This window comes from Epinephelus fuscoguttatus, linkage group LG1 (assembly GCF_011397635.1).
Source record: "Epinephelus fuscoguttatus linkage group LG1, E.fuscoguttatus.final_Chr_v1".
Lineage (NCBI taxonomy): Eukaryota > Metazoa > Chordata > Actinopteri > Perciformes > Serranidae > Epinephelus > Epinephelus fuscoguttatus.
The window spans coordinates 9683350-9701661 of NC_064752.1; the positions used below are offsets into that span (position 1 = coordinate 9683350).

At 39.4% G+C, this 18312-nt stretch overlaps 1 protein-coding gene across 1 annotated transcript; it reads left to right on the forward strand.

The window, feature by feature from the left end:
• Positions 1–5607: 5607 nt before the first annotated feature.
• On the forward strand, positions 5608–17146 carry LOC125895287 (monoacylglycerol lipase abhd6-A-like). The gene is made up of 9 exons (XM_049587006.1): positions 5608–5724; positions 9288–9403; positions 11645–11804; positions 12528–12641; positions 14355–14487; positions 14578–14735; positions 14850–14904; positions 15075–15175; positions 16403–17146. The coding sequence occupies exons 2-9, from the start codon at positions 9300–9302 to the stop codon at positions 16580–16582; spliced, it is 1005 nt and encodes a 334-aa protein (XP_049442963.1). The 5' UTR covers positions 5608–5724; positions 9288–9299; the 3' UTR covers positions 16583–17146.
• The last annotated feature ends 1166 nt before the right edge of the window (positions 17147–18312 follow it).

The window sequence follows — 18312 nt, forward strand, 5'->3', positions numbered from 1 at the left end:
CAACATGATATTAAAAAAGCCCCTTTAAAAAATTAGCCAGAAATAAAAACGTGCCATTGATGCAAGCTAATTAGCTTTAGCCTACTTTTATTCCCTGAAATAAAGCCAGTCAATACAGCAGCTAGCATAACATCAGCTAATATTAGCACATTTTTTCATTCTTCAGGTTAGCAAAATGCAAACTGTTTAGAAAAAAACAACATTTTAGCTAGCAATAAAAGACAGAAATAAAAATGTGTGCTAGATGGACGCTAATAAGCTTTAGCCTATTTTTATTCCCTGAAATCAAATTAATCAATACAGCAGCAAGCATAACAGCTAATATTTTCCTGTGTTTTTAATCCTTTAGCTACTTTTTGGATTGACTGCAGTTAGCAAAGTGCAAAACTGTTTAGAAGCAAAACCTTTTTTAGTTAGCAATAGGCCTTGTTTGACTTGATCAGCTAGCTAAGTAGCATATAGTTACATATCTGATAAAGTATTGTATTTTGTCACACCTAAATAAAGTAAATGTATGTATGTCAACCAAGAGGAAAGTAGGCCTACTGTTAACCTACAAAACGTTTTCTGAAATATTTCTTTGAAATAGGCTGTAAAAAATCTTTTAAAAGGTTAGTCGGAAATAAAAATGTGCGGTAGATGAAAGCTTTTAGCTTTAGCCTACTTTTGCTCCCTGAAATAAAATCAAACAATACAAGCAGCTAGAATAATCTAATATTTGCTGATGTTTTGTAATCTTTCAGTTACTTTTTGAATTGAATGTGGTTAGTAAAATGCAAACTGTTAAGAAACAAAAACAATATTTTAGCTAGCAATAGGCAGACTGTTTGGCTTGATCAGCTAGCTAAATGTAGCACATGGTTATCTGATATAGTTTTGTATTTAGGTAAATGCCAGTCAACCAAGAGGAGAGTTGGCCAACAAGTGATTTACACAAAATTTTCTGGCAGGAAAATTAGCTTTAGCTTACTTTTGTTCCCTGAAATAAAATTGATCAAATCAAGCAGCTAGCATAGCATCAGCTAATATTTGCCTATGCTTTTTAATCCCTGGGTTACTTTTTGAATGATTGCTGTTAGCAAAACGCTAGTTCTTTTAGAAACAAGAACATTGTAGGTAGCAATACTGTTTGACGTGTTCAGCTAAATATGTAGCTTAAAGACAACAATATGGTTTAATGTTATCTGTGGCTATACTTGTGTCATATATAGCAGTATTAACTTGAATATTGATAATAGTGTCATCTTTGTGTCAGTAGGCCTACGACATGTTTAGCCTAGCTTAGCACAGAAACTGGAAGTGAGAGCAAATGGGGAACTGCCTATTGGTTCGACATCCCATTGGTCCGACCATATTAAACTCATTGTTCCAAAGTCCGTTCTGAAATCATCATGATGGCCTGTGGTTAGGGTCAGGAAAAGATCATGGTGTGGGTTAAAATGAAAAAGAAAGTGACAAACACATAAGCCGTGAGCCTGCTCCGCCTCAAGCCGGTCGGGGCGCATCGTACGCCCGCCACGAACCGTTCAGCACTGCGGACAGTTGGACTAATGGGATGTCGAACCAATGGGCTGTTGAACCAATGACATGGACCCGGGCAAATGCTAGCCTAGCTCAGTCAGTTATTAAATAAAACATGTCTGAAATGACTACACTGAGATGAGTTATTAATCTTTGTCTGGATAACATGATAAACAATGATTTCTAAAAAATCTGCTCTGTGAGAGACACAAAGTTTTTGTAAAAACATCAGAAACTGACAGACTGCCAGAATCAGGACCTTCTTGGACTTCAATTTCGTACTGTGTTCGTTCTGTCATTATTCACAATAAGGAATTCCAAGTTAAACAATTAACTGTGTGCTGTTTTCAGTAACAGTTGTGGATGCAGATGGTGTTTTAGTGATTTGAAGGAAACCATCACTTGTTCAGTGCTTTTTCCACTGCACTGTGGGATATATCACAACACAATGAAATTATAGGTCTACTATTTACTGAATTCCACAGTGAATAGTAAATGATGTGGCTTTGTCATATTTTACTGTTTTAAATCAGATGTGATGATGTTTTTATGTAGATGAGAGGTTTTAATGTGATGATGTCTTCACCTGCAGGGGTTAATGATAATCCCACACCAAGATATGGTTTATATGTTTGTCTGTGCATCAGCATTTTCTTCAGTGGAAAATCATAACATGTCAAAGAAAGTATTTGTATGCTGATAATGTTTTGAAAGCTGTTTGGTTGGAATTAAAGTCACTTCTGATTGAACTCCCTGTTGTTGAACATCTTTTGGAAAGACAGTTGGAGAGAGATGAACTTACAGTGAGTGCTTTGCTGGTGTATCTTTGAACAGTATCAGCAAAACTATCTTGATTTTCAACAGTTAAGATGCCAACTGTTGCAATATTCCATCCATCCATCCATTTTCAGCCACTTATCAGAAGTCGGGCTGCGGGGGCAGCAGGCCAAGCAAAGCATTCCAGATATCCTTCTCTCCAGCAATGCTTTCCAGCTCCTCCTGGGGGACCCCGAGGTGTTCCCAGGCCAGACGAAATATGTAATACCTCCATAATATTCTGGGTCTGCCCCAGGGCCTCCTACCAATGGGATGCACCTCCCACATAGGCGCCCAAGAGGATTCCTGCTCACGTGACCGTACCAAGTCAACTGATCCCTTTCGACGCAAAGGAGCAGCTGCTCCACTTCGAGCTCCCTCCTGATGTCTGAGCTCCTTACCTTATCTCTAAGGCTGAGCCCAGACACCCCACAGAGGAAACTCATTTCTACTGCTTGTATCTGTGATCTGGGCAGGAGGCGGGGAACACCATGGAAAGGTCACCAGACTATCACAGGGCTGAAACATAGAGACAGACAACCATTCACACTCACATTCACACCTACGGCCATTTAGAGTCACCAATTAACCTGCATGTCTTTAGACTGTGGGACGAAGCCGGAGTACCCAGACAAAACCCACACTGACAGAGAGAACATGCTAAGGTCACACAGAAGGGCTCCCACACCCTTGGTTCGAACCAAGAACCAGGAACCAGGAACCTTCTGCCACTCAAAAAATGAATGATGCATGATTGACTTCAAACATAGAAACCCTTTTGGATCTATTATAAACCCTTCCATTTAGCATTTATACACAAAAATAAACAATATTCAATAAGCATTGTAGTTGTAAAATATTCAATACACTATACACAATTTTCCCTACTTCATTATCAATAGTTGCAGAAAGTTGCCTTGTTTCAGAGTTAAAATGCCAGCCGAAGACTGAGGTCCAAAAATAAATGAAATGTAAAAACATTTAACAGATTTGTAGCAGAGCTCGGATTTATTTAAGGTTTTAGAACAAGGATTGTGTGTGTGTGTGTGTGTGTGTGTGTGTGTGCTTACCTACTCCCAGCAGGAATGTTAAGTATTCCTGTGGTTTCTCGGCCAGCGTTCCTGCGCAGTTGCATCATACAACTGACCGTCTGACAGCCGCTTCCTGAACCATGAAAAAAACCCAGAAAAGGATATTTTTAGTCCCAAACTGAGACAAATTTATTTGGTTTGTGGAGCTTTATGGCCTTTCACAGCACCCAGCGTAATCAGGAAGGGTTTAAAGAGGATCCATATGACTTACTCAGTATTTCCTCTGATTCCATACAGATTACCCAAACAGACAAACACAGAGGATTATTACTTAATCATTTAATCATGTTATATACATGTGTGCTGTTTACCTGCTGGCTCTGCTGCTATTAATCACATCACATCACTGTCACTTTTGCCTTGTAATTCTGTCTCTAATTGTTCTTGTATAGTTAAATTACACATATGTTAGTGCATCTTAGTGTTATTTTTACTTTTTATATTTATCTATAGGCAACTTATTTCTGTCCTTGTGCTGCTGCAACTTTGTTCCTCCTCTGAGCATCAATAAAGCTTTATCTTATCTTATCTTATCTATCTTATCTCGTCTCGTCTCGTCTCATCTCCACTCCCTGATATTGTTTAAGTTGTTTATGTATTTGTAGTTATATATCTGTAAGATATACATATGTTGCGAGTGGTGAAAGAAGTATTCAGATGTGCTACTGAAATAGAAGTAGCGATACCACATTGTTGAAATACTCTGCTACAAGTAAAAGTCCTAAACTCAAAATTTAACTTAAGTAAAAGTAAAAAGTATTAGCATCAAAACATATTTTGTACCAAAAGTAAAAGTACTCATTATGCTAAATAGCCCATTTCTGGATTATAATTTTTGATGCATTAATGTGTACATCCCTTTAATGTTGCAGCTGGTAAAGATGGAGCTCATTTTAATTACTTTATACACTGCTGGGTAGTGTAATCTATGATAGTGCATCATGATTTATTTGGTATATTGTTGAATTTAGTTTTGTTTTAGGGCCCTAGTAAATATAGCTCAGTAAAAACTACAATATTTTCTACTGAAATCTAGTGTAGAAGTGTAAATTAGCATACATTAGAGAAACTGAAGTAAAATAAAAGTACCTCCAAACTGTGCTTAAGTACAGAACTTGAGTAAATGTACTCAGTTATATTCCACTGCTGGATGTTGCTGCCTGAACTGCTGCAGCATCAACAGTGAAGTGTAAATGTGAAGCTGTGTGGATACAACACAGACCTGAGGTGGTGACGCCCTCATGTGGAGGCGCTACACACTTGTTGTACTTTCGCACACACCTTTCTAAGGGACTGTACTTTACTTATCAGAGGAGGGACTGGCTGGGGTTTGACTTCCTTTTTAACTTTTTATCATGACCCTCCCTGGAGCTATAAAATATTTTCCTCTTAAGCCTCCCTGAGTGACTGGGGAAAAGTTCATGACCCTCCCTCCACCATTTACAACCATATTTTTCTATATCCACACCAAATGGTATGGAGCAAATGAGCAAACAGCATGGGAGTGAGATTTATCACCAAGACAAACAGCTAATTTATTCAACAAAATGCAAATCCTCCTTAAAAATGACATCATCACACAAGCTGTGTGTGCACTTCAGTGGAATATGGGTGCATATAGACAGCCACACAGAAAACCAACAAAATGAAGTAAGCCTACACATCACACACATTTCATTAAAGAAAACATGATTTTCAGACCTACTTGTGTGTTTTGGGGTTCAGGTTCAGAGGGTATTTAAAACAAATGCAAAATAAGTTTATTTTAACAAGAAATCTCTCTCCTAGGCCAAAATTTAAAAACTATAACTCATAAGTAATGAACAGTCCCTAAATGGGTCCCTTATTATTTCTTGTAGACAGGTTTGTTAAAGCAGTTGTCAAGGGATGCAAACAGGTAGTTGGGAGAAATCTTCTCCAGAGCTTTCTATCAGAAAGCGATCCTTTGGTTAAAATGTGGACAAAACTCCTGTTTGGGGATAAAAATAAATAGATTTCTGCCAGAAAAAGGTTTCATGGAGAAAGCCTACAGGGGAAAACTTCTCCCATGTGCTAACTGGGATCAATTCTGTTGCCCTAGCAACAGAATTGCAATGAAAAGGTCTGTACTGTATGTGTTTGATATTTCCGACAGTACCTGAACGCGGTCCTGCCATTGTACTTCCCCTTTAAGTGCAGATGAAAGGCTGTTGTGTAATTTGGGTGAAAGAGGAGGAGGAAGAGGAGAAGGAGGAGGAGGAGGAGTGGATTGAATGGTGGACACCTTGCGGTGACAGATCGAAGAGGACCCGGACAGGTACGTTTATTTCTGTACACGTGATAATAAACACGCTTTAATGGACATTAACATGTCTTCACTTCATCATCTGACTGTATGATCCAGTCAGTGTGTTTATGTAACACACTGTGTCCTTGTTGTGCTCATGTTTGAGATGTGATGTTTTCGCCTTATACAGTCATAACCAGGACACATGTGTCTGTGAAATGTAATGTGTTTCTCTGCCGGTGCACAACGCTAATCTCTACCTCTAAACATTCAGTATAAAATGTAATATTTATTCTAAACTAACAGGAAACAAGCGGTGATCCGGTTTAAGGAAGTTCCGTTTTCCGCTTCTTTACAGTCCTTTAAACACCTCCCGGTTGGTCCAGACGGCTCATTGTGATCCAGCATGAATAAATATTTGTCATTTTATGCAACTTTGTTATTCTGGCAAAACAATTACAAATCAGTATCTACTTACTTTTAGGTGCTTTCAGCTGCGTCACATGATCTTCATCATTCCTAACCTGATATGTAACCTAGTCTACTTATTCATATACATAATTAATCATACACACAGACACACTGAACTCCATTACAGTTTTTTACAGACAACAAATAACTAAATGATATCTGTGATACCAAAAGTTAAAAATAGATCAATTTCAAAAATACCGTAAAACTGAAAATTAATAGCCTATTATTTGCTTACATCACTGAACTCAACAGGCCTATATTTGTTTCAAATGTAATGCTGCTTCATTCATCACAAATTATAATATAGGCTTAACAGTTAAAGTAAAAACTTCTTTTAGAGATGTACATAAAAATCAGCGTGCACTCGAGCTGGCATGGACTCCACAAATGTGTGCAAAACCTGGTGATCTGAGTTATCCCGTCATGATTTGACAAAGAGCTCCTTGTGAGGTTACAAAGTGGAAGGTTTTCTCAGTCTTCAAGTGCTCCCTTTAATGTTCAATGGAGCTGTGGTCAGGAGGAAAGTCCATGACAGTCAGGACTTCTCCATCTTCTTTGGTCTTCATGGTGAATGGACTTGCACTTGTATAGTGCCTTTCAAGTCTTACGACCCATCAAATTGCTTTAACTCTACATACCACATTCTCTCGTTTATGCTCATTTATGTGCTGGCGCCAAAAGCTGTCATACAGGGGAGCTACCTGCAAGTCAGTTACATGTTCACACACACTCACACAGTGACGTCACAGCCATCAGGAGCAATTTGGGGTCCAGTTGACGTGGACTTGAGTAGCTGGGGATCAAACTGCTGATCCAGGGTTGCAAAGCGTTTTAGAGTTCAATGCACTTTCTCCTTAGAAACCGGCTGAGTAAATATATATTTGTTTAGAATAACAGTTTGACTTCTGACACTTTCTCTTAATCCTGATGTCATGTTTCTCACCATCACAATGCTACTTCGTCAATGATCAGCTGGAAACGTGAGGCACAGCCATATTTACATATAACAAGTGAACACTGGCTGCAAGTTAGGTAACTTGAATGAGCCTCGGGTGAGTAGATAAAGTCCACCTGTGTGTCATCTGAGCACGTGTTTCAGTTGAAGGGAGACAACTCAAGGAAATCTGACCTATTGCACAAAGGAGTGACGTTGACCAATGTCACATATTTGCTTAGATTTGATTACTTACCTAGAAATAGAGCAGGATGTTAAATATTTCTTCTTCATTTTACATGTCATAACTTCTTGTGGTGTTAAATGTTTCTAAATCATCAAATTTTCTTATTATTTTCAGGTTTACATGAAAATATGAGATTTTAAATGTGGTCTCAGAGTTTTCAACCCCACTGTTAATGAATTCATATGTATTTATGAGGATAGTGCGCATATTACATGTTTAAAGCAAGTCATCATTTAACAAAAATTTAACTCTATCAGTTATGCATTTTTTCTAAAAACAAGCTGTACATTGTTTAAAGACTATTAACATTATTATGAAATAGTTAATATTGTGATCATGTGGACTGTAGCTAAAAGTTAGTCTGCTTAACCCCTTAAAACCTGAGCAAATTGTCTTTTAAAAACATGGGAAGACCCCCCCCCCCCAAAAAAAAAAAATAAAATTGAAAGAAACTAGTAAAAAGAGAAAAATTTGTAAAATAAATACAAAATTTAGAAAAAGCAAACAAACAAGAGAATAACCTGGAAGAATGCTAAAAAAAACTATATTAATTCTGTAACATAATTTTAAATAATTTTCTAAATCTTATAATTGTTTTATAATTTGTGGGACATTTCTTTCCAAGTTGCTCATTGCCTTTTTCCCCATGTTTCTGAAAGACATCACACCAGTTTGCTCAGGGTTCAAAGGTTTAAATACTTGCGAAAGGCGTCTGAAAGCAGCAAAAGAAAAGTGATGTCGCTCCAGGTTTCAAAGGGTTAAAGGGCTGGTCCAGTGATTTAATATTACACTTCCATAATGTGGCAGATAAATCATCGCAAGCTGAGATATCCTGACTTTTACTCTCCTAGTATGGGTCAAACTCCAAAAAACACTGGAGCCTGTATTTCCCATAATGCAACTTTACAGACCCTCACTACCTGTTGAACTCTCCATACTTCCAGCATTTAACGCAGGCTTCCTGTTTAAGCAGGTGTGTCCAAACTTTTTTGATTGGGGCCACATTAGGTAATGTGGATTTGCTTCTCACATCATATGTGTTATTATAAAAATAATCACATACAAATGAGACAGCTTTCCACTGCTCCTTCAAGCATTTGTCCTCACTGTTGACTTAATGCTTCTTAGCTTTGGTCGTGTCTGACACCAGGAAATAACTGCTGTTAGGAAAGCTTGTTTACCGTCTGTACATGAAAACACATTAGTTCTGCCTGTGTAGTTCCTACTTGGTGCCTGCCTACCAACTGAATAGTAGTCCTGCCATTGTGAGGTTAAAGGAGCAAAGTGATCTTGCTTGATTAAGCGATATTGTGTAGCGGGCCACATATCGTATATTTTGAAAGACAAGCCAAGGGCTGTTTGAAATCGGTTCGTGGGCCACAACTGGCCGCTGAGCTGGACTTTGGACGTGCTTGTGTTAAAGACATAAAAGTCTCAAGCACACATTGAGAATGTTTGGGTTATTGTTTAGACTTGACAAAGCTGCTCCAGAGTCACAAAGGACATCATACAAGGGCTGAACACCAATTATGTTTTTGTGTAAACTTGGTGGAACGCTACTTTAATGCATCGTGACATAAGGTGATCTGTTTTTGTCAATAAAACTGTGAGAAGCTGATTTTTTTTTGCTGATGTGTAATGGACTGTTAGCTTGTATTACTTATTTATAAGGACACATTAAGGCCCAAAAATTGATGAGCAGGATTAAAATCAATTCTGAAGTCAGACATTTTGGAAAATTTGGGCCAGATTAACCTGCTGGGTGAGTGTCACTCTGCCTTCAGGCTTTGTGCTAAGCTAGGCTAAAATCAGACCACAGCACCACTTCTGTACTGAGTGCACTGGTCTGAAGTCAGACACAGCAGGGCTAATGGGTCACTGCTTTAGCATCTACACTTCAGAAACTGATCTGAGAGTCTGTGTGTTTTATTTTGAAAGGCATTCGCAGCGATGGAGCTGATTATGCTATCAGGAGGTATTCTGGTTCTCCCTGTCCTCGCCTTCATCACCTCCTTTCTGTTCTGGCCTGGAGTACTCGTCAACGTCTACAACTGGTAAATACGCTCATACTGTAACAAAAGACTGGTTAGACTGGGGACTGGTATTTAAAACATTCTGGTAATATCAGTTGTGTTTATTTGTGTTCTTGAAAAGAGTTCATATGAACACTGTTGGGATTTTTTTTTTACTTTTAGAGAATATAAGAATTTCTTTAGGCTTATGACACTGATAAATAACAATTAATGTTTAAAAAAAATCCCCAACCATTATTCATTTCCATTTGACTTTTTTGTCAAAGCTACATGGAGACACCGGAGAGGGGCTAATGAGCCGCATGTTGCCTACCCCTGCCCTGGTGCCACCCTTAGGACAAACTAGATATTACACCTCCTTCATCAGCAGCACAGTGTCAGGTGTCCTGTAGGGTTTTTTTAATTATCTGTCTGGACCTCAAGTTGTGCTCCAAACAAAATGTCCTGCTGTGGTGAACATATTTAACTCAAATCTGTATCGCTGCATCCAAAATCACACACTAAGCACTACATTACCAAAACGTGTACCATCGCTCAACATACCTTTGTGTAAAACAGTAGTATGTACTTTTTTGGACGCACTGAGTTACCGCGTCACTTCCCAAGAGCCTTTAACTTTAACTGAAAAATCCTTTCACTGGATTAAAAATGACGCATACAGGTGATGCTTACTGACATTTTTTAAAATCTAAATATGCCCGTTTGTTTTCCTTGTCATTGGTATCCGAACAGATCATGGCTCTGTCCAGGGAAAATGAACGTGCATATTATATTAAAAAAAAAAAACATTAGTCAACATCAAGTAATGTGTGTTTTTTAGTCTGGTCAGTCAAAGTTTAAATAATAAACATTAAAGTTTAATTTGCAGTGTCCACTGTGTCCATCCCAGCTGACATTAGGCCAGAGGTAGGGTACATGCTGAACAGGTCGCCAGACTATCACAGGGCTGACACATAGAGACAGGCATTGATTCAACCTCACATTCACAACTATGGACAATTTAGAGTCACCAATTAACCTGCATGTCTTTGGACTGTGGGAGGAAGCTGGAGCACCTGGAGAAAACCCACGCCGACACAGGGAGAACATGCAAACTCTGCACAGAGGGCTCCCCCATCCCGGGGTCGAACCAGGAACCCTCTTGCTGTGAGGCGACAATGCTAACCACTGCCCCACCGTGCTGCCTTATTTTAAATTTTTAGACGATAATATTTTTGTGACAGACTATCGTGTTTGTGTTCAGCTGTGTGTTACAGCATGTTGCTGTGCTGTAATTTTACTGCCTCTAAAATACAGTTTTAATGTGAAGGAGCAGGACTGTGTGTGACCTGACCTTCTGGACTTTGTCTAAGCTGTAAAAAAGAACTACATGTTGACCGCTTGGCAGATTATTGTTGCTATTTCACTCTCTAAGGCTCTCGCACAGTGCTGAGTCAGTGTGATGTAATCGTGGTTTTGTCAGCAGCTCAGTGACGTCCATTAAATGTCAGTCAGAAGCATCACATGAAAGAAGATTGAAATTGAATTAGGAAAGATAAAAATTTACTAGAAACGCGAAAGACAGAACTGAAAATGTTCACGAGAAGCAAATGTTGAACATTTACCAGTATGAAAGAGGCACATGGACTCTCACAAGTTTTTCTGAGAGGTTAATCAGGTATTTTGAAAGTGTGGTCGACTGTGTTCTCAGAGAAATGAGTTGCATTTTAGCCCCAGGAGCAGCACTGAGCAAATTTCAACAAGATTTCCAAGTTTTTCACGTTCCTGCTCTCCACATGATCAACAATTTCAATTTTAATGACCCCCTTGACCTTTCCTGTAGCACCACCCTCAGGACAATCTTTACATTTAAAGAGTCACATATGAAATTATAAATGTGTTGTCTCATAAAAAACAGCTGCAGTGTAGAGTCTTATGTGAAGCAGAAGTCAACCAACAAGTCTGTGTGCACAGTTATGTTTAGATACAGCTATTGTTGATTTTGCAACTGTTACAGCTCTGTAAACATTTAAGTCACCACTATGTGTCTGTTAAATACTCAGGATGGATTTGTACCGTGTACAAGGGGTTGGCAGAAGCTACATCTTTGACTCTGTAACCTTATAATACACTACTTTAAATCCTGCTTCATGTGCTGTGGAGTGTGATAATCACTGCACCCATCCCTCTGTGATGCTGGCATGAATCATAATTCTTGAACACATTATCCAGATGTCACGTGCACATAATAACTCCCGGTGATCTCGCTGTGATCCTCCTCAGGTACTGGCGGCGCAGTCTGGGCCTGGTGGTCCGCTACTCCCAGAGTGGAAGTTACCGCTTCTGTTATTGTAGCCGCGGGACGCCAAATGGCACCACGCCATCACTGCTACTGCTGCACGGCTTCTCCGCCACCAAGGACATGTGGCTGCCTGTCATCAAGGTAACGCATGCATACAGGGAAAGACACAGTTTTTCTCACATACACGTGTATGCATGATTAGTGTCTTTCTCAAACATAGTGAAGAGGTAGTTGGATGGAGAGTGGAAAGACAGAAGATGGAAATTAAATTCAGAGAATGACATAGAAATAGAAGAGAGGTAGGAAGGAGGACAGGAACAAGTGGAGGAGGAAAGGACAGAAGATATAGAGAGACTAAATATGATTAAAGGAAAGTATTAAAGATGGTGGAAATGATCAAAGGCAAGATGGATGGAAGAAACTGAGGAGGGATGAGTGAAACACATAGGAAAGGATGTTAAGGTGTCAGTGTCTTCATATCAAATCCATTCTACTAATTCTATATATCATGCACTAGTAATCGTCTTAATAGGGGAGACCGGGGTTGGTTGGCACATTTTTCCCTCTCTGCCATATTTCTTTGGCGTAAATTATGTTATGATATTCTTATCAGCAGCAAATGAGTGGTTAAGGTTTCAGCTTTGAATAAATATGTTTTAATGAATGCAAATGTTTTTTGGATTTGTTTTCGGAGATGTTCCTCGAGCTGTTTTAATTCAAGCTTTGTGAGCTCTGCAAACTATCTGCTTTAAATATATATTTAATTTTGTCACTTTTCCTTCTTAAAACCTTCCCAGAGTTAGTGAGTAGTACGGAGCACATTTTGTTTCAATGAGTCTTGGGTCTGTTTGTTTTCTCCTCCAGTATCTCCCCAAAAGCCTGCATGTGGTGTGTGTGGACATGCCGGGACATGAGGGGACGAGTCGCACCTGTGCAGATGACTACAGCATTCAGGGCCAGGTCACCCGAATCCACCAGGTCTGTACAGATGTGTGTGTGTGTGTGTGTGTGTGTGTGTGTGTGTGTGTGTGTGTGTGTGTGTAGATGTGTGTGTGCTGAAACCTCTCCTTATTTATAACGCCAGGACCAAAGTTCCCGATGAAAAACGAGCATGTGAGAAAGCTTTTTGCTATTTCTGTTGTAGTTTTAAATCTTTAAAGTTTCACTCCTCATCATGGAGTCTGTCTTTGGCACCACCTGTCATACAGATCATTGGCAACTGTTAAGGGTTCAACAAGTTCAACATTGAGCTGTCTGGGAATATTTGATTTGTCTTGGTCACTTCTGACCCAAGTAAAATGTACTCTGTGCATTGAATTCAACAATGTGTTTCCTGTTTCAATGAAACACCTGACCACCTCTAGGTCATGGTTTACATTTACCCTCATCCTGCAAACTGACTAATCCTTGAGAGCAACTGTTGCTCTGTCACTATTTACTTAAAGGAATAGTTTGGGGAAACACTCTTTTTTTCTCTAAAGAATGAGACTTTAAGATGGATATCAGTCTACAGTTTGTGTGTTTAGTATGTAGCTGGAATCAGGACAGGGTTAGCTTAGCATACAGACTGGAAGCAGGGGAAACAGCAACAACTAACATGAATCTTCTTTGTTGAATTCGAGCACAAACAGAAATATAGAAAACAACAGTTTGTAGTTTGAGGGGCAGCTAAGTGCTGGAGCTGCTTCTTGTCCTGGTGCAGTGTGTGCAGCTCCCTGAACTCCTCTAATCACAGTTAGGTTGCCAGATTTGGAACGGCACAAGGCTTTTCATTTGGTACATTTGTCCACAGTGAGTTAAACCATGCCGAGCTGATCTGTGTTTCCTTGACCAGTTTGAATGTGTTGCATTGTGCTGAATTGTGCTCAAGATGAATAATCTCTGGAGCGGGGTCGAGCAGTTACAGTGACATCAAATGGACTTTGCCATCATTCAGGAATGGTTCACTGTCATGGTTAAATAGCGTCTCCTGCTCAATTTTGACATCATGTCTCTATTTTTGGCACGGTGATGCAGTGGTTAGAATTGTTGCCTCAAAGCAAGAGGGTTCCTGGTTTGAACCCCAAGGACCCACCCTTCTGTTAGTCCTGAGTTTGCATGTTCTCCCCGTGTCAGCGTGAGTTTTTCTCCAGGTGCTCCAGCTTCCTCCCACAGTCCAAAGACATGCAGGTTAATTGGTGACTCTAAATTGTCCGTAGGTGTGACTGTGAGCATGAATGTTTGTTTGTCTCTATGTGTCAGCCCTGTGATAGTCTGGTGACCTGTCCAGGGTGTACCCCGCCTCTCGCTCAATGTCAGCTGGGATAGGCTCCAGCACATCAGCGACTCCTAACAAGATAAGCGGTTACAGTAAATAATGAATGAATGCCTTTATTTCAGGCTGAAAATTCATGATGATATTTAGCCTGCTACAAACAAGCGTTGCACAGAGCGGTTTTAAATGACACGTAAGAGGGAGCTGCTTTTAAATATAAGTAACTCAAGTGAAGTGCGTCATCAGTTACAAAACACATCTTCAAAGCAGCCCAGTCAAACCGAATCAAACCAAGTATGGAACGATGTATGCAAAGGGCCAACAGAGACCATGACCAGCCCAGTGCTCACCACAGTATCTGCTAATGATACTACAGCCGGAGACGCTGCACAGAAGCACTGAGCAGACGGATAACACCTCTCTCTGTCTCTTTGCAGTTTGTGCAGAGCATCGGTCTGGACAAAAGACCCTTCCACCTGGTCGGGACATCGATGGGTGGGAATGTCGCTGGAGTGTACGCTGCCCGTTACCCGACATATCTGTCCAGCGTCACCTTGGTCTGTCCGGCAGGTAAACTCAGCAGACGCTCAAGGATTCAAACCTGAGACTGTTTGATGAAGCAGACTGACAGATATTCTCCTCTTCCTCTCTGTCCTCCAGGTCTGGTTTATCCCACAGACTCTGAGTTCATCAGTCGCCTGAGGGAGATTGAGAAGACTCAGCAGGACGACTCGATCCCTCTGATCCCCTCAACTCCTCAGGAGCTGGAGGACATGTTGAGACTCTGCTGCTACACCCCCCTCAAACTCCCCCGACAGGTACATGCCGTGCTACCTGGTGTTTAATCCAAATTTAGACTCGTCATACAACAACACTTTCAATATATCAGTCTAGCTACTGTTAGTAATTCTAATGTGTGTGTGTGTTGTCAGGTCCTGCGAGGTCTTCTTGCCAACAGGATCCCCAATAATGGTTTCTATAAAGAACGTCAGTCTGCTCATATCACATTACCAGCACGCTCTCCTCCTCTATGACCTCCTTCTTCTCTCCTCATCCATTTCCCCTTTTTAAATTTAAGACGTGTCCATTATTTAAATATCACAATTGCTGTATGTGTTTGCAATATGCTCCTTAAATTTATTGTTGTTGTTGCTCAGTGTTCATGGAGATTATCGGGGAGAAGTCTCGTCACTCGCTGCAGGAAAACTTGCATCTGATCAAATCACCCGTCCAAGTCATCTGGGGGAAGGAGGACCAGGTATGACTGAATCACAGCGATACAGCAGTGGTCATTTTAAAAAGTCCTTTCAAGGAAATAGCTGAATAAATTTTCCTGTTAAGAGATTTATTGTGTATATTGAGTATTGTTTTCCAGGTAACACTCATCATGTGACTGCCAAGTTCCATATATGGATTTCACCTGAGTGCATGTGCAGTTAAAGTAGATTAAAAGAATGTTGTTACGCAAAACAGCATTCAAAATATGACGTAGGTGAAGAGTCAAAAGTCAAAGTAGTCACAGTCATATATCATTATATTAATGAATCTCTGTTATTGATGCATCAGGAGCAGTACTTTAATGTTATAGCTGGTTAAGATGGAGCACATTTTATTTTATGTTATTATATATTTTTTGGTAGTTTAACCCTTTGAAACCTCGAGCGACATCACTTTTCTTGTGCTGCTTTCAGGTGCCTTTCGCAAGTATTTAAACCTTTGAACGCTGAGCACATTGGTGTAATTTCTTTCACATAACAGGGGAAAAAAGGGCAATAAGAAACCTGGTACGGAATGTCCCACAAATTGCAAAAAAATTAAGAATTATTTTTTAAAATAGGGGAAAAAAACTTACGAAAATTTACATTTATAAAAATTATTATTACATTTTTTAAATTATGGTACAGAATTACTATAATTTTTAAGCACTTTTCCAGGTCATTTCCTCGTTTGTTTGTTTTTAACTTTCTCTTTTTGAACTAATCTTCTTGTTTTTAATTTTCTCTCTCTACTAATTTCTTGCAAACTTTTTGGGTCATTTCTTCTTTCGTTGCTCACTGCCATCTTTCCATTTTTTTTTTGAAAGAAAACAAGCCAAGTTGCTCAGGTTTAAAAGTGTTAATCAATAAAAGTGAGTCATATTTGATATACTGATCACATTTTAATCATTAGAGCAGCTTCATATTGTTTTATTTGTGCCCGAACCCCTAAATCCATCTTCAGGATGTCGTCCTTTGGGCTTTTAAACACAAAGCTGAGCTGAGGCTGATGGAGTTTCATTAGTTTTGCAGGTGTTTGGTCATAAAGCATCAGACAAATTAAGATTTTGAACCGACTAGGGCTCTAAATGGGAAATAAAAACACAAATATGAACCTGTGAAAAGTCGGGAGATCATCAAACTCATCAGGATTTATCCTCTGGGTACCATGAATGTCTCTACCAGATGTTGTTATATTGAGCTGGTATTAAACCTGTCTTCTCTCTCAGGTGGTGGATGTGTCGGGGGCAACAGTGGTGCAGGCAGCGCTGCCAAACTGTGAGGTGGCCGTGTTGGAAAACTGTGGTCACTCTGTGGCATTGGAGCGGCCGAGGAAGGCTGCCTCGCTCATCATGAACTTCATGTCTGCACAGGCAGTCAGTGGTGAAAGCTCTAAGAAACTTTCATGAAGAAAACTATTGATCTGTTTGACATCATGATGGAGGATGAAGGCAAGGAGCATGAAGATTATGATGATGATGATGTAAACAGTGAAGGAAATTACATTGATTGTGGTGATGACAATCTTTTATAGGTTGATAGAGTTTATTTTTACTAGAGCTTACATTATTGCAAATTGATTCAAAGCACAAAGTGGGACAGGAAGTCAGATGTCCCTGAAGTTTTTAGACACATGGCACCCTGCAGGAGGCTGTGGTGTCTGTTTTTGATGTTAATGTTGAATGAAAACATTCCACGTTGGGATTGTTGCACATTTCTCTCTTTGAAAAAAAACAACAAAAAACCTGTATTTCAGTCTCTTATTTCATGTGACTGCAGGCGTTTGTGTGTGAAGTGTCCTGCTGTAAATTAACTGCATATTTAAGCTCATAAAAATACATGCAGAATGAAATTAAGAATAAATCATGTACTGTAGGTGAATGAGCACCTATAACTGTGACACAGAGACTGTTTATGGACTGCAGAAATAAATCTTATACAGAAATAAAGAGTGGTTTTATTGAGTTTGGAAACATCTCTGCTCTGTTTTATTTTTTTGCATGTTGTAATACACCAACACACCGCTGGGTGGCGACACATCTTTACTGCTTCATAAAGGAATGTCAAAGAGTAGATAAGTAATGGAAGATGTACCACTCCAAGCAGGAAGTGAACAGTCTTCTCAAACTGAATATGTTTGCACTGACAGGATAGAAGAGTGTGGAAGCCCATTTCTGCCAGGAAGAGGGGGAAAAAAAAGAAATGTTAGGTGTGACAAAAGTTGAATTAATTCATGGTCGTCCTGGAGTTGGAGGGTTACGTTTCAGTTCCTAGTAATGACCTTTTTGCTGGCCAGCATCAGGATTTTGAACAGATAAATGTCCGTCTTATGAATAATGTCCTCAGGAAATCGTGGGTCCTTTGGGATCTTGTAACCTAAAACTCTCTCAAGAATTAGAATAACTCCATCCCAGAATGTTTATAGTTTTATACATGACCAAAATACATGTGAGTGATTGGCATTCGCCTGCCCACAGAGTCTCCAGCGGTGCTGTTGTTCACCTGATTGTTTATATATCGTATATGGTGTGATAAAATATTGAATTATATTCTTCCTGCCAAGTTCTACATCTTTATAGAGCTGGTGGAGGTTTGCTGTGTATCATCCTCTGACAGATTCATCTTCAGTTCTGCTTCTCATGTCGATTTCACATAATGTTTTCCTTTAACTGCATTTTTGTTAACTTTTATACAAAGCATTTATTGTTTAAAGCATACCTAACTTTCTGCTGTATTTTCTTTGATGGAAATGGGCCTCCATATGGGAGACTCAAATTTGAACGTGTTTTCAAAAATAGAAAGTGCTGTCGAATTGCCTTCCACATTTTAATTTGACTTATGTTGTGTATATAGAAAACAAGAGATTGTTTCTGTGACTAAAATGTTATCAATACCAATTTTCAAGTTTTGAATAGAGAACTACATGACAGAAACAAACTGGGTCTAACTTGTAATTTTCTTGTAATGTGTTTAATTGCTCTTTTATAGTTTCAATTTTTATTTCTATCATTATTTTTACGTACACTTTAAGTTATTGACTTTTTAAAAATGCTTTCTCAGTCTATGTGTAATTATTTCCGCCTTCATTCTGTCCAAAGACTTCTATTTTCCCTTGTTACCTTGTGATTCCTGGATGTTC